Source organism: Hyperoodon ampullatus (genome assembly GCF_949752795.1).
Source record: "Hyperoodon ampullatus genome assembly, chromosome: 2".
Classification (NCBI taxonomy): domain Eukaryota; kingdom Metazoa; phylum Chordata; class Mammalia; order Artiodactyla; family Ziphiidae; genus Hyperoodon; species Hyperoodon ampullatus.
The window spans coordinates 35877830-35892152 of NC_136915.1; the positions used below are offsets into that span (position 1 = coordinate 35877830).

At 41.1% G+C, this 14323-nt stretch overlaps 1 protein-coding gene across 1 annotated transcript in view; it reads left to right on the forward strand.

The window, feature by feature from the left end:
• The window catches only part of CCDC30 (coiled-coil domain containing 30), a gene marked incomplete at both ends in the record, with an annotated part of 78037 nt that extends 67322 nt beyond the window's left edge, over positions 1 to 10715 (forward strand). The window contains 4 exons of the mRNA XM_079698213.1: positions 1461 to 1597; positions 2638 to 2752; positions 10219 to 10286; positions 10538 to 10715. Of these exons, the coding sequence (XP_079554339.1) occupies positions 1461 to 1597; positions 2638 to 2752; positions 10219 to 10286; positions 10538 to 10715 (498 nt within the window). The remainder of the gene's footprint in view (positions 1 to 1460; positions 1598 to 2637; positions 2753 to 10218; positions 10287 to 10537) is intronic.
• Between the last annotated feature and the right edge of the window lie 3608 nt (positions 10716 to 14323).

The following is a 14323-nucleotide window of genomic DNA, read 5'->3' on the forward strand; positions in this document are numbered from 1 at the left end:
AGGCAAGACTCTTGTTAGACATTGAAGGGTCCTGGATGAAGGACTTTAAGATCTGGAAGAGTTTGTTTCAAAACATACTGTAATCTCCTTCCTTACAATTCCTTAATAATAGATGGACAGCCTTTCTTTCTTTCTTTCATTTTGAATTATAATTGACATAATATTTTATTAGTTTCAGGTATATAACATAATGATTTGATATTTATATATATTGCTAAATGTTCACCACAATAAGTCTAGTTAAACATCCATCACCACACATAGTTACAAATTTTTCTCTTGTGATGAGAACTTTTAAGATCTACTGTCTTCGCAACTTTCTCATATGCAATACAGTATTACTAACTATAGTCATCATGCTGTACATTATATCTTTGTGACTTATTAATAACCGGAAGTTTGTACCTTTTGACTGCTTTCACCCATTTCGCCCACCCCTCTCCACCTCTGGCAACCACCAATCTGTTCTCTGTATCTATGAGTCTGGTTTTCTTTGTTGCTTGGGGTTTTTTAGATACCACATATATGGACAGTCTTTTCTGAATGATCTATATTAGTACCTTGTTAAAAGAAAGAAAGTTGCCCCTCTTAACCCTGTGATTCACCCATTTACCAGAGGTGGTTTTTCTCCTCCCATCCCCACTTGCTCCCACACCTGGCAGATGGAAACAAACACAAATAGGTGAAGGCACTTGCCTGTTACCACTGACAGATTCTTGGTGAAGTGAGAAGGGCAGTTCTACACTTGTGAGCTTCTAAACTCCTCAACAACAGTGATATTTACTAATATCTGCTGACTCAATATAAGAATGTTCGTGTTTTTTCCACAAAATATAATTCTTTATCATTTTAGCTATAACTTCGCTAGCTATTGCTTTCAGGGAAAACGTTGGTAGATAATGAAACATGGTGTCAAGCTAGAAATCATTTCAGCATCATCACTGCAAGAATATTCTCGGTACCTGGTTTACATGCTGAACTTGCCAAGCCAACTGAGACCCTGACATTGGTTGTCAGGTGAGGTGGCTAGATTCCCATCTGCCTCCCTTTGCCTTAAAAAGACTATAACTACAAAGCAGATGGAAATGTGTTACATGGAAATCTTTCTCAATATGGAGATTCAGAGAGTTCAGTTGTATTTGTTAGTGACTCAATACCTATGGAATTAGAATACAGATGAGAGCATTGGGACCTTACTGGGAGTTGAGCGTTCAGATATTTTTAAATGTTAACCCAAAAGAATGAGTAAATGTCCAAACAAAATACATGACATAAAATAACCAAGATAAATAGAAGAACCATCTAGCTGCCAATTCAGCAAACAGATAAAGACAGACTAGAAGACAGGAGAAAAGAAGTTCACAAGGCAATTTGCTGTCAGAGTTTAGAAACAGGCTGATGCTCTTAAATGTGTGATTCTTCTTCCTGCTGGGGTAATTAGGGGGCTTTATTATCCCTAGGAGAAGGCATTCCAGGACCAGATCACCACCCAAAATGATATCCTGCTCCTAGAAAAGAGGAAACTTCTGGAGCAGCTCACAGAGCAAGAGGAATTGATCCACGGCAATAAATGGATAATATCTTCCATCCAGAGCAGGTAGGTGCCTGCCTGAGTCACCTGTGAGCTCCACAAAGAGGAGGTTTCTCCCTCCACAAAGAGATCTTTCCAGAGGTAGTCCTTTGAGTTTGCGGCCTACCTGATAACTGTTTCTCTGCCATTCTGCTGTTTTTAGCAGTTCATACAAGTGGCAGAGTTGTGAAATTAAAGAGAAAAATATCATGGAGAAGGTGGGCTGGGCATTCAGATAGGCTCTTTCATGGCAACATTGCCTCCTGAGGACCCAGCTATGCTCATTCGGGCCCATCCCTTTGTGTGTGTTGACACTCATGTTTATCATTTGGCATCTATAGAATCAAGGTGTAGACCAAGAGAGAAGCAGGCTGGCATCCCAGCTCAATGACTTTCTGGTTTTATCTTCTTACACAAGTTACTTTCCCCACTCTGAGCCTCAGTTTCCTCACCTGCAAAATAGGCTTCATAACAGTATCTCTTTTATGGGGTTGTTGTGAGGATTAAAGGAGCTAATACATGAAAAGTTTTAAGTGCTTACTGTGTGGATAGGTTGCAATACCTAACGTACATGGTAAGTACTTGGTAAATGGTTGCTGCTGCTACTTATACTGCTGCTGCTGCTACTACTATTTTTACTTCTACTACTACTACTACTGAAACAAAAGCATGGGATGACTGAGATCAGAACCAGATGTAGGCTGTGTATGAACAGTGTTCATACACAATGTATGGCTGTGTATGAACCAGATGCAACCAGATGAGCAGTGTTTGAAGGGATGCAGAGTCCCTCCCCTAAATGGGATCGTATCCTTCCTTAAGTTTCTCAAGGGCTGGAATTGTGCCTTTCATATTCTTGCATATAGTGTGTCTCTGTTCTCAGTATGTATTTAATGACGGTGTACAAGCCAGAGACTTGGTCTTGGAATATGGTGGGAATTATTCTGGCAAAGTTGGTGCTAAAATCTGGCAGTGGGCTAAGACTCAGAGCTAGTGGGAAATGGGAGAGAGCTTTTAGGAAGGATACAGAAATGTTTAGTTATGCCTCTGATTTATGCCATCCTTAGAGTACTTTTCCTGGATAAAGAAAATAAGCAGCTACAAGAAAACAGTCTCCGGCTCGCCCAGCAGGTTGGTGTCTTAGAGCGAATCATAAGGAGCATCCAGATCCGCAGAGGGGAGGTAAGGTTGCTGTTCTCACTTTCCTTCATCTTCTGCACGTAGCTGTAGCCTGCACTTGGCCTCATGGTGGACTGCAGCAAAGAGGCTCGCTGGCTGCACACCAGGGCAGCAGGCCTTGAGACTGCTCTTGACCAACTTTGCTCTTCATTGGGTCAGCTTTTGTTCAACGTGCTCCTCCTGTGTGATCCCAAAGTGATTTGTGTGTGCCTCCTAGCTTCTTCCTTAACACACTGTATTGTCATCACCTTTTCACTTCTCTATTTCATCATCTCAGCAGCGACATCCTGGAGGGCAAGGGTTGCATCTCATATGCCATTGTATCTATGGACAGGTACTCCATAAATATTTGAGAATGAACGGATTTTAAATGTCCTCACACAGATGCCTTGCCTCCTTCTCAGCTATCCTGTTTAGCATGTATTATTCTTGCCCCATCTGAGAGATGAGCCCATCTGAGGCTCAGAAAGGTAAAGTGAAGCTAGTCTGGTCTGGCAAGGAGTCAAGCCTAAGGAGAATATCTGAATCAGAGAAAAGCAATTATGTTACAAAAAACCATGCTGGCAAGTAGCCAAGTCCAGAGAGCTGCAGCAAATAAGTCTCTGTTGAGATGAGGTCCAGAGTCTGGCTGGTGAGCAGTCAGCCAGAGGGACTTCAGTAAGCAGAGTTGCATTCTGACTCCAGGATGGAGGCTGCTTGCTTTCTTCCCTGGCTTGTATCACCTGCTAGGCATTTCTTTTTTTTTTTTTTTTTTTTAAATAAATTTATTTATTTATTTTTGGCTGTGTTGGGTCTTCGTTTCTGTGCGAGGACTTTCTCTAGTTGTGGCAAGCGGGGGCCACTCCATCGCGGTGCGCAGGCCCCTCACCGTCGCGGCCTCTCTTGCTGTGGAGCACAGGCTCCAGACGCGCAGGCTCAGTAGTTGTGGCTCACGGGCCCAGTTGCTCCGTGGCATGTGGGATCCTCCCAGACCAGGGCTCGAACCCGTGTCCCCTGCATTGGCAGGCAGATTCTCAACCACTGCGCCACCAGGGAAGCCCTAGGCATTTCTTCCTAGGATATTTCACAGTAGATCCTGCTCATTGGGTACTATTACTATGAGCGTTAAGACCTGCATCATGTTTGGTCTCAGAAAGGTGATAGTTTCCAAGTTTTTGAGTTGTTTTGCAGATTTTATCTAAAGTAGAACTGCCACAAAAACAGAAATATAGATCAATGGAACAGGATAGAAAGCCCAGAGATAAACCCACACACACGTGGTCACCTTATTTTTGATAAAGGAGGCAAGAATATACAATGGAGAAAAGACAACCTCTTCAATAAGTGGTGCTGGGAAAACTGGACAGCTACATGTAAAAGAATGAAATTAGAACACTCCCTAACACCATACACAAAAATAAACTCAACATGGATTAAAGACCTAAATGTAAGGCCAGACACTATAAAACTCTTAGAGGAAAACATAGGCAGAACACTCTTAAATCACAGCAAGATCCTTTTTGACCCACCTCCTAGAGAAATGGAAGTAAAAACAAAAATAAACAAATGGGACCTAATGAAACTTAAAAGCTTTTGCACAGCAAAGGAAACCATAAACAAGACCAAAAGACAACCCTCAGAATGGGAGAAAATATTTGCAAATGAAGCAACTGACAAAGGATTAATCCCCAAAATTTACAAGCAGCTCATGCAGCTCAACATCAAAAAAACAAACAACCCAATCCAAAAGTGGGCAGAAGACCTAAGTAGACATTTCTCCAAAGAAGATACATAGATTGCCAACAAACACATGAAAGAATGCTCAACATCATTAATCATTAGAGAAATGAAAATGAAAACTACAATGAGGTATCACATCACACCGGTCAGAATGGCCATCATCAAAAAATCTACAAACAATAAATGCTGGAGAGGGTGTGGAGAAAAGGGAACCCTGTTGCACTGTTGGTGGGAATGTAAATTGATATAGCCACTATGGAGAACAGTATGGAGGTTCCTTAAAAAACTAAAAATAGAACTGCCATATGACCCAGCAATCCCATTACTGGGCATATACCCTGAGAAAACCATAATTCAAAGAGAGTCATGTACCCCAATGTTCATTGCAGCTCTATTTACAATAGCCAGGACATGGAAGCAACGTAAGTGTCCATCAACAGATGAATGGATAAAGAAGATGTGGAACATATATACAATGGAATATTACTCAGCCATAAAAAGAAACGAAATTGAGTTATAGTGAGGTGGATGGACCTAGAGTCTGTCATACAGAGTGAAGTAAGTCAGAAAGAGAAAAACGAATACCATATGCTAACACATATATATGGAATCTAAAAAAAAAAACGTTCTGAAGAACCTAGGGGCAGGACAGGAATAAAGACACAGATGTAGAGAACGGACTTGAGGACATGGGGAGGGGGAAGGGTAAGCGGGACAAAGTGAGAGAGTGGCATGGACATATATACACTACCAAGTGTAAAATAGATAGATAGTGGGAAGCAGCCGCATAGCACAGGGAGATCAGCTCGGTGCTTTGTCACCACCTAGAGGGGTGGGATAGGGAGAGTGGGAGGGAGACGCAAGAGAGAGGAGATATGGGGATATATGTGTATGTATAGCTGATTCACTTTGTTATACAACAGAAACTAACACACCATTGTAAAGCAATTATACTCCAATAAAAATGTTAAAAAAATAAAAAAGTAGAACTGCCAGATGATGTGACCTAATTTCCAACAGGTTGTCTTTGCTTGAGCTACAACTGTTCTTAATTGTCTAGTCATTCACTCTTTTACTTAATCATTCATTCAGCAAACATTTATTTATTAAAGGGAACTTTATTATTTTTATTCGTTTATTTTTGGCTGTGTTGGGTCTTCGTTGCTGCACGTGGGCTTTCTCTAGTTGCGGCGAGCGGGGGCTACTCTTCATTGTGGTGCGCGGGCTTCTCATTGCGGTGGCTTCTCTTGTTGCGGAGCATGGGCTCTAGGCGTGCAGGCTTCAGTAGTTGTGGCACACGGGCTCAGTAGTTGTAGTTTGCGGGCTCTAGAACACAGGCTCAGTAGTTGTGGCGCATGGGCTTTGTTGTTCTGTGGCATGTGGGATCTTCCCAGACCGTGGCTCAAACCCGTGTCCCCTGCATTGGCAGGCGGATTCTTAACCACTGCGCCACCGGGGAAGCCCTCAACAAACATTTATTAATTCCAAGAACTGTGATAGGTCCTAGGAATATGGAAAATAGTTCCTGTTTTCAGAGACCTTCAGTCTAGTAGAAAAGGACAGACACATACGTGAATAAATACTATAGTATTGTCGGTGCTGACTTACAGGCCTTAAAGGAGTATTTTTTAGGACCAATAGTTTTGAGATCCACAATATTGTCATCAAATCAAGATAAGAAATGTCACATGGGTCAGAACTAGAGTATATCAAGTTCAATATCCCACGTGTGACAAAGGTATCAAGTTGTAACATCTTGACACCTGTTGGAATAAACTCCAAAACTGTTTATAAACTTAGAATCTTAAGGATCCTCCAATCCAATCCTCTCATTTTACACAGGAGGGAGACAAAACCCAGAGAAGTTGAATGATATGGCAAAGACCACGTATCTACTGCTTACATTTCCAAGACCTGTTGATTCTCAGTGATTACCACACATGCAAGTAGATCAGTATATAGATCCCTGAGAACAGACATATCCTAGGTCGCTTCTTTTCTTGGGGCTACAGTGGTGACAGCTTGACATTCGTTGGGTGCTTACTATGTGCCTGGGACTGTTCTAAGCATTTTATGTATATTATCTCCTGTAATCCACAAAATAATCTTATGTGAAAAGCCTGTCATTCCCATTTTCACAGTTGAAGAATCTGAGACCTGGAGAGGTGAAGTGACGTCATTGCCCAAGGTCACATAGCTGATAAATAGAAAAACAAGGACTGAAAACAGCACCCTCTGGTCCCTGCCCTTAGCCACTATCTCATAATACTCCAAGTCAACTGTTTACCTTGCAGGGGCATTGGAGTAACCAGGGACATAGCCTTTGTAATAGACCATGTTGCTGCCTGTATTGTAATTCCATCTTTCTTCTCAGTTGGCTTATAAACTACAAGAGAGCAGGAACTCTGCCCATCTTGTTACCCATTGCATCCCAAATACTTAGCACCTGGGTCACTGCAACAACTTCTTAACTCATCTCCTTTCAATTTTTCCTCCTCTTCTAATCTGCCCTGCCCACGCCACTAGACCCATCATCGTGAAACACTGCTTGATTTCATAGTACTTCACATCAAAGAGTTTCAGAGACCACCTTTGTCTATAAGACAAAGTTTATTCATTCAACACATATTTATGGACCATATACAGTGTGCCAGGCCTCATGCTGTTCCCCATATGGTTTAAATATTATGGTGAACAAGAGGTACTGTCTGCCTTCCCAGAACTCGGGCCCAGTGAGAGTGACAATCATGTAACTGGCGACTGCCATGCGCTAAGTTCTACAAGAGCAGTAGACCCAGAATGCTGAGGAAGCAGGGGGAGTGGTGTCTCAACCTGTCTGGAGTGGCTAGGAAGGCGTCCGGAGTTATTGATGTCTAAACCAGAACTGAAGCCACATAAGAACTTTCCATATTCCAAATACCTTTCTGACAAACCTGATCAAAAGAAACTAGCCTATTCACCGTTTCCCCAAAAGCTCTGCCATTTCCTCCTCTGAATCATGTATTTCCCTTGCTTGAAAAGACACATCTCCTCTCCCCCGTCCCATCTTCCCAGGCTTTGTCTTTTGAAGTCCTATGGTTCTTATAGTCTATAGCCGGAGGGGTCTTTAGAAAATACGTGTAGTCTGAGCCGATGACTCAACACTGTGTGAGGATTTCCCACAGTCTTCAGAATAAAACCCGCATTTTCTGACATGGTCTTTATATGCTCTGTGAGTAGGCCTCTGGTCTGTTTTGATCTACATTTTTCTGAGAAAGAATATTTTGTTCTTAAAGTAATGGAGCTCAAAACAGTTACTTTTTTTTATGATTTAAAGGGACAGAAAATGCTTACCAGAGTATTAAGAACTCATCAAATAGGATGGAATGATTATATCAGCTAATATGAGGTAATTCATGTAGAAAAGTGGATATAAAAGGCAGGCTTGTGAAAAGCACTAACATAAAAAGTATGGCATTTAGTTATTATTTTTTAAATAATTTTATTTATTGAGGTAACATTGGTTTATAACATTATATCAGTTTCATGTGTGTAACATTATACCTTGACTTCTGTATATACTACAGCATGCTCACCACCAAAAGTTTAGTTTCCATCCATCCATCCATCCATCCATCCATCCATCCATCCATCCCCCTTTTGCCCATTTCACCCTCCCCCACCTTCCCTTCTGGTAACCACTACTCTGTTCTCTGTATCTATGTGTTTATTTTTGTTTGGTTTGGTTTGTTCTTTTTTATTATTATTATTCCACATGTGAGTTAAATCATATGGTATTTGTCTTTCTCTGTCTGACTTATTTCACTTAGCATAATACCTTCAAGGTCCACACATGTTGTCACAAATGGCAAAATATCATTTTTATATATGTGTAATCTACTTAATCCATTCATCCTTTGATGGGCACTTAGGTTGTTTCCATATCTTGGCTATTATAAATAATGCCATAGGGGTGCATATAGCTTTTCAAATTACTGTTTTTGTATTCTTCAGGTATGGGACTGGATCATGTGGTAGTTCCTAATTTTTTTTTTTTTTTTGCGGTATGCGGGCCTCTCACTGTTGTGGCCTCTCCCATTGCGGAGCACAGGCTCCGGACGCGCAGGCTCAGCGGCCATGACTCACGGGCCCAGCCACTCCGTGGCATGTGGGATCTTCCCGGACCGGGACACGAACCCACGTCCTCTGCATCGGCAGGCGGACTCTCAACCACTGCACCACCAGGGAAGCCCAGTTCCTAATTTTTTTAGGAATTTCCATACTGTTCTCCATAGTGGCTGCACCGATTTACATTCCAACCAACAGTATACGAGGGTTTGCTTTTTTCCACATCCTTGCCAACACTTGTTATTTCTTGCCTTTATGATAACAGCCATTCTAATGGGTGTGAGGTAATATCTCATTTTGGTTTTGATTTGCATTTCCCTAATAACTGGTGTTGTTGAACATCTTTTCATGTGCCTATTGGCTATCTGTATGTATTCTTTGGGAAAAAATGTTTATTTAGCTCCTCTGCCCATTTTTTAATTGGGTTGTTTAGTTTTTTGTTGTTGAAAGTATGACATGTATAGTTACCAAATATTCTATAGGTATTAGGGATTACAGTTTTTCCCCCAATTTTGTTGATATAATTGACATATAACCTGGTATAAGTTTAAGGTGTACAATATAATGATTTGATATATATATGTATTGCAAAATGATCACCACAATAAGATTAGTTAACATCTATCATCTCATATAGTTACAACTTTTTTTCCTCATGACAAGAACTTTTAAAATCTACTCTCGGGCTTCCCTGGTGGCGCAGTGGTTGAGAGTCCGCCTGCCGATGCAGGGGACACGGGTTTGTGCCCCGGTCTGGGAAGATCCCACATGCCGCGGAGCGGCTGGGCCCGTGAGCCATGGCCACAACAGTGAGAGGCCCGCGTACCACAAAAAAAAAAAAAAAAAAAATCTACTCTCTTAGCTACTTTCAATATATACAATACAGTACTGTTAAGTATATCATCATGTTGTACATTACAGCCCCAGAACTTATTTCTCTTACAAGGGAAGTTCATACCTCTGACCACATTCACCTAATTCCCCCATCCCTGACAACCACAAATCTGGTCTCTATTTCAATAAGTTTGGTTTTTTTAAACTCCAAGTGTATATGAGTTCATACAGTATTTGTCTTTCTCTTTGTCTGACTTATTTCACTCAGCCTGACGACCTCAAGTTCCATCCATGTTGTCACAAATGGCAGGATTTCCTTATTTTGTTTAAAAAATTTGTGTTTTGCTGAGTAGTATTCTATTGTATGCGTATTCTTTATCCATTCGTCTATCAGTGGACACTTAAGTTGCTTCCGTATCTTGGCTATTGTAAATAATGCTGCTATAAACATGGAGTGCAGATATCTCTTTGGGACAGTGTTTTCATTTCCTTCAGATATATACCCAGAAGTGGGATAGCTGGATCGTATGGTAGCTCTCTTCTTAATTTTTTGAGGAACCTCCATACTGTTCTCCATAGTGGCTGCACCAATTTACATTCCCACCAACAATGCACAAGAGTTCCCTTTTTTCCACATCTTCTCCAGCATTTGTTATCTCTTGTCTTTTTGATGATAGCTAGTCTAACAGGTGTAAGGTGAGGGGATTACATTTTTAACCAAAAATATATATAAAGCATAAGTTCTATGATCGTATCGCCAATGGTTTATCATTATAATTTTTTAATATTCATCCTTTCTTTTCTTTTAGGAAACAACAATTAATGACATCCCTGAATTTGAAGTATTGAATGAAATTGTGCCCTTACCAAACTCCAGGTGAGTAAAATCAAGACAGTCATCCACATGCCAGAGAGTTATGGCTGCCTAGCTAGTTCTAGTTGCTGGCTTGAGAAAGCATAGCAGGGACTTTCCTGGTGGTCCAGTGGTTAGGACTCTGCACTTTCACTGCCAAGGGGGAACTAAGATCCTACAAAAGTTGAAATTCTATTGATGCCTTAACTCTGTAACCCCAAAGTGCTGCCGAGAGATCCTGTCTATACAAAGTCCTCACACATGGCCATTCTTAGTTTTTCAGGAACGGATTTGGTAGAGTCAGCTGGAAGTCTTCAAGAAACTGAAGAACATAGGTCAGAAGAAGCAACGGTAAACCCCAAGTCCCTTGAGTCTCTTTCGTGTTCACAGAATTCTGAAGCTGGATACATAAACGTGGCTTCTCTGAAAGAAATACATCGCATCCAAGAATAAGGCCAAGTCAGAACTATAAAATCACTGGTGTCTAAAACTAGACTGATCAAAGCTGCTAACTTAAAGCTTGGGCGTGAAGGTGGAGCATGACGTGGAGAAGAGTTATGACAGATCCTCACTGGACGTCAACCAGGAGTCTTCAAAATTGCTAATAAATTCATTAAACCTGTTCTAATAATGGAGTTCTCAAGTTTGTTTGGTATCCTCAAATGCCTTGTATTGATCAATGTCATGACTTAAGTTCAATGGTTTAATTAGGGTTTTTTTAAAGATTTTTTTTGATGTGGACCATTTTTTTAAAGTCTTTATTGAATTTTTTACAATATTGCTTCTGTTTTTTGTGTTTTAGTTTTTTGGCCCCAAAGCATGTGGGATCTTACCTCCCCAACCAGGGATCAAACCCATGCCCCCTGCACTGGAAGGCAAAGACTTAACCACTGGACCACCAGGAAGTCCCTAATTAGGTTTTTGTTCAGTAGAGCACATATACAGCTAATTCAGCATTCTTTCTATTCTTATTTTCATGGGTATTTTCTTATTTATTTTTTAATTTAAAAGTAAAAACAGTGTAATCACGTTAAAGCAAATATTTGAGAAAAAAAAACCCTATAAAGCCCACATTCTTTTTTTTTTTTATTAGTTTCTGCTTTATAACAAAGTGAATCAGTCATACATATACATCTGTTCCCACATCCCTTCCCTCATGCATCTCCCTCCCTCCCACCCTCCCCATCCCACCCCAAAGCCCACATTCTTAACACAACTATTTTCATTTATTCTTTTCTGGTTCTTATTCAAATATATATATTTTAAATGGTTATCATATTGTATATTCATTTTCATAGTCTGATTTTAAATTTAATATTTCATAAAACATTTTCCCATGTTTAAACAGTCTTCATAATTATTCTTTCAAAAGCCACGTGGTAGGGCTTCCCTGGTGGCACAGTGGTTAAGAATCCACCTGCCAGGGCTTTCTCGGTGGCACAGTGGTTGAGAGTCCACCTGCCGATGCAGGGGACACGGGTTCGTGCCCCAGTCCAGGAAGATCCCACATGCCGCGGAGCGGCTGGGCCCATGAGCCATGGCCACTGAGCCTGCGCGTCCGGAGCCTGTGCTCCGCAATGGGAGAGGCCACAACAGTGAGAGGCCCGTGTACCGCAAAAAAAAAAAAAAAAAAAAAAAAAAGAATCCACCTGCCAATGCAGGGGACATGGGTTCGAGCCCTGGTCTGGGAAGATCCCACATGCCACGGAGCAACTAAGCCCGTGTGCCACAACTACTGAGCCTGCACTCTAGAGCCCGTGAGCCACAACTACTGAGCCTGCGTGCTGCAACTACTGAAGCCCGTGTGCCTAAAGCCTCTGCTCCACAACAAGAGAAGACACCGCAATGAGAAGCCTGCGCACCACAACGAAGAGTAGCCCCTGCTCGCTGCAACTAGAGAAAGCCCACGCACAGTAACAAAGACCCAGTGCAGCCAAAAATAAATAAATAAAAACAAATAAATAAAAAAATTTAAAAGCCACAGTATTCTATCATGTTGATGTCCTATAAATTCTCTTGTTGTTTGACCTTTGTTTCTACTTTTTTACTGTTTAAGATTATGCTGTGATGAAAGTGTTTGTAGATGTAGCTCTTTTCTTCTCTTGAGTACTCCATAAAACGCATTTACAAGATCAGCATCATTGGGCTAAAGATATAAATGTTAATAGTTTTGATACGTCACTTGTCGAATTACTTTAAAAAAAGATTGTGTCAACATACAGTTTCTATAGTTGAACTCTTTAAGCCTCAATTTCTTAATCCATAAAATGGGAGCAATGATAGTTCCTATCCCACAGAGCTGTGAGGACCAAATGAAATGAAGCATGTATTTAGCATAGTAAAAGCTTAACAAATACTAGACATCATTATTTATTTTCACTAGCAGTTTGAGTGTACTAGTTTTTCCACAACCTCATCAGCATTGGATATTATCTATTTTTAAAAAATTATTCTAAATAGTTGGTATAAAACTATACTGAAGCATGATTTCTGCTGCTCTTTCCCTTCCTGCCCCTTTCCCTCCTTATTCGCCTCCTCTTTCTTCTTCACCTTCAGTCGGAGGTAGAGAGGGAGACCAAGGGGAGAGAGAAAGTAACCAGAAAATTTTTAAAAGACCTCTTAAGTTGAGACACACTGAATTTTTATGTGTAATCCTTGCTTCCTCAGACCACTGAACAAGAAAGGATGGTCAAAGGATATAGAAAATAACAGCTGTGATATTGAATCTAAGCCTTACCCAATTCATTCAATTCACTGGATTCATTGAATCTATTTAATGAATCCCTACTGTGTGCTGTTCAATAGTGGGCACACCTGTGAAGACAGGCAAGGAGAGTCTCGGTTTTTGTCATTGAACCCAAGTCCATGTGCCCGAAGCACAGTGAGGACAAACAAACATTGGAATTTGGAGCAGAGGAAGGCTTATTGCAACAGGCCAAGCAAGGAGAATGGGCGGCTCCTGCTCAAAAGACCTGAACTCCCCAATGGTTTTCAAGGAAGAGTTTTTAAAGGCATCTTTTGGGGTGATGGCTTCAGGGTGTATGACTTTCTTCCGATTGGTTGGTGGTGAGGTAACAGGGTGGTGTTCCAGGAATTTCAATCCTCAACCTTCTAGTTCCCACCAGTCTGGAGTCTCAGAAGGTAGTTACCATCCTCCACCTAGGTGGGGGGCCTTAGTTCCTACAGAACTCAAAATTTCTGTGTCAGATTGTTATGTATATCCCATGAGAAGGAACTAGGACTCTGTTTTATCACTGAACTGTAATTTTTAAAAAATTTTATTGGAGTGTAGTTGATTAACAAAGTTGTGTTAGTTTCAGGTGTGCAGCAAAGTGATTGAACTATAACTTTTTGACTGCTTTTCCTTTGTTTCTGCATTCCCTCACTTCCTTAATTAGTATCTGCTTGAATCTGCTCTTTGTAACTCAGGGAAGGTCTAGGAGGCTGAAGCCCTTTTCTACAAACAAGAAACGAGGTACACGGAAAGGGTTTTGTACACGGGAGTGTCCTGCAGGGTTCTGCTCAGTTTCGGTCCCGCCTTTTCTTTGGTACTCCTCCGTCTTCATGGAAACAGGTGGACAAGAAAGGGAATAAAGGTTTGGATAGGTTATTCATAAGCTTGTCAGAGGAACCAGGTTTAGGGGGACTCGGTTTCATTTTCATGGAGTTAAATGTGTGTGAGGCTGCAGGTGAAGTGGGGAAACCATAAAATTTTGGATGGTGAATTGCATGAAGAAAATAAACCAGTATGTATCTGAAAGTGTGATGGAGGGCTACTTTAGATCGGGTGCAATGTTCCTGAGTGATATCTGAGCTGAGACCTGAGCTACAAGACCACTCCCCATCCCCATTAAGATCTAGAAGAATATTAAAGACAGCTAACAGCTAGTACCAAGGCCCTAAAGAGAGTATGGGAACTCCATGACCTCGAGGAACAGAAGGCCGGAGTCCGAAGAAGGTGGTGGCCAGATAATGTAAGGCAGGCCTTTTATGTAAGAAACTGGATTTTATGCTAAATACGGGGAACCAGGAGTGATTTATAAGCAGATTTATTTTAAAAG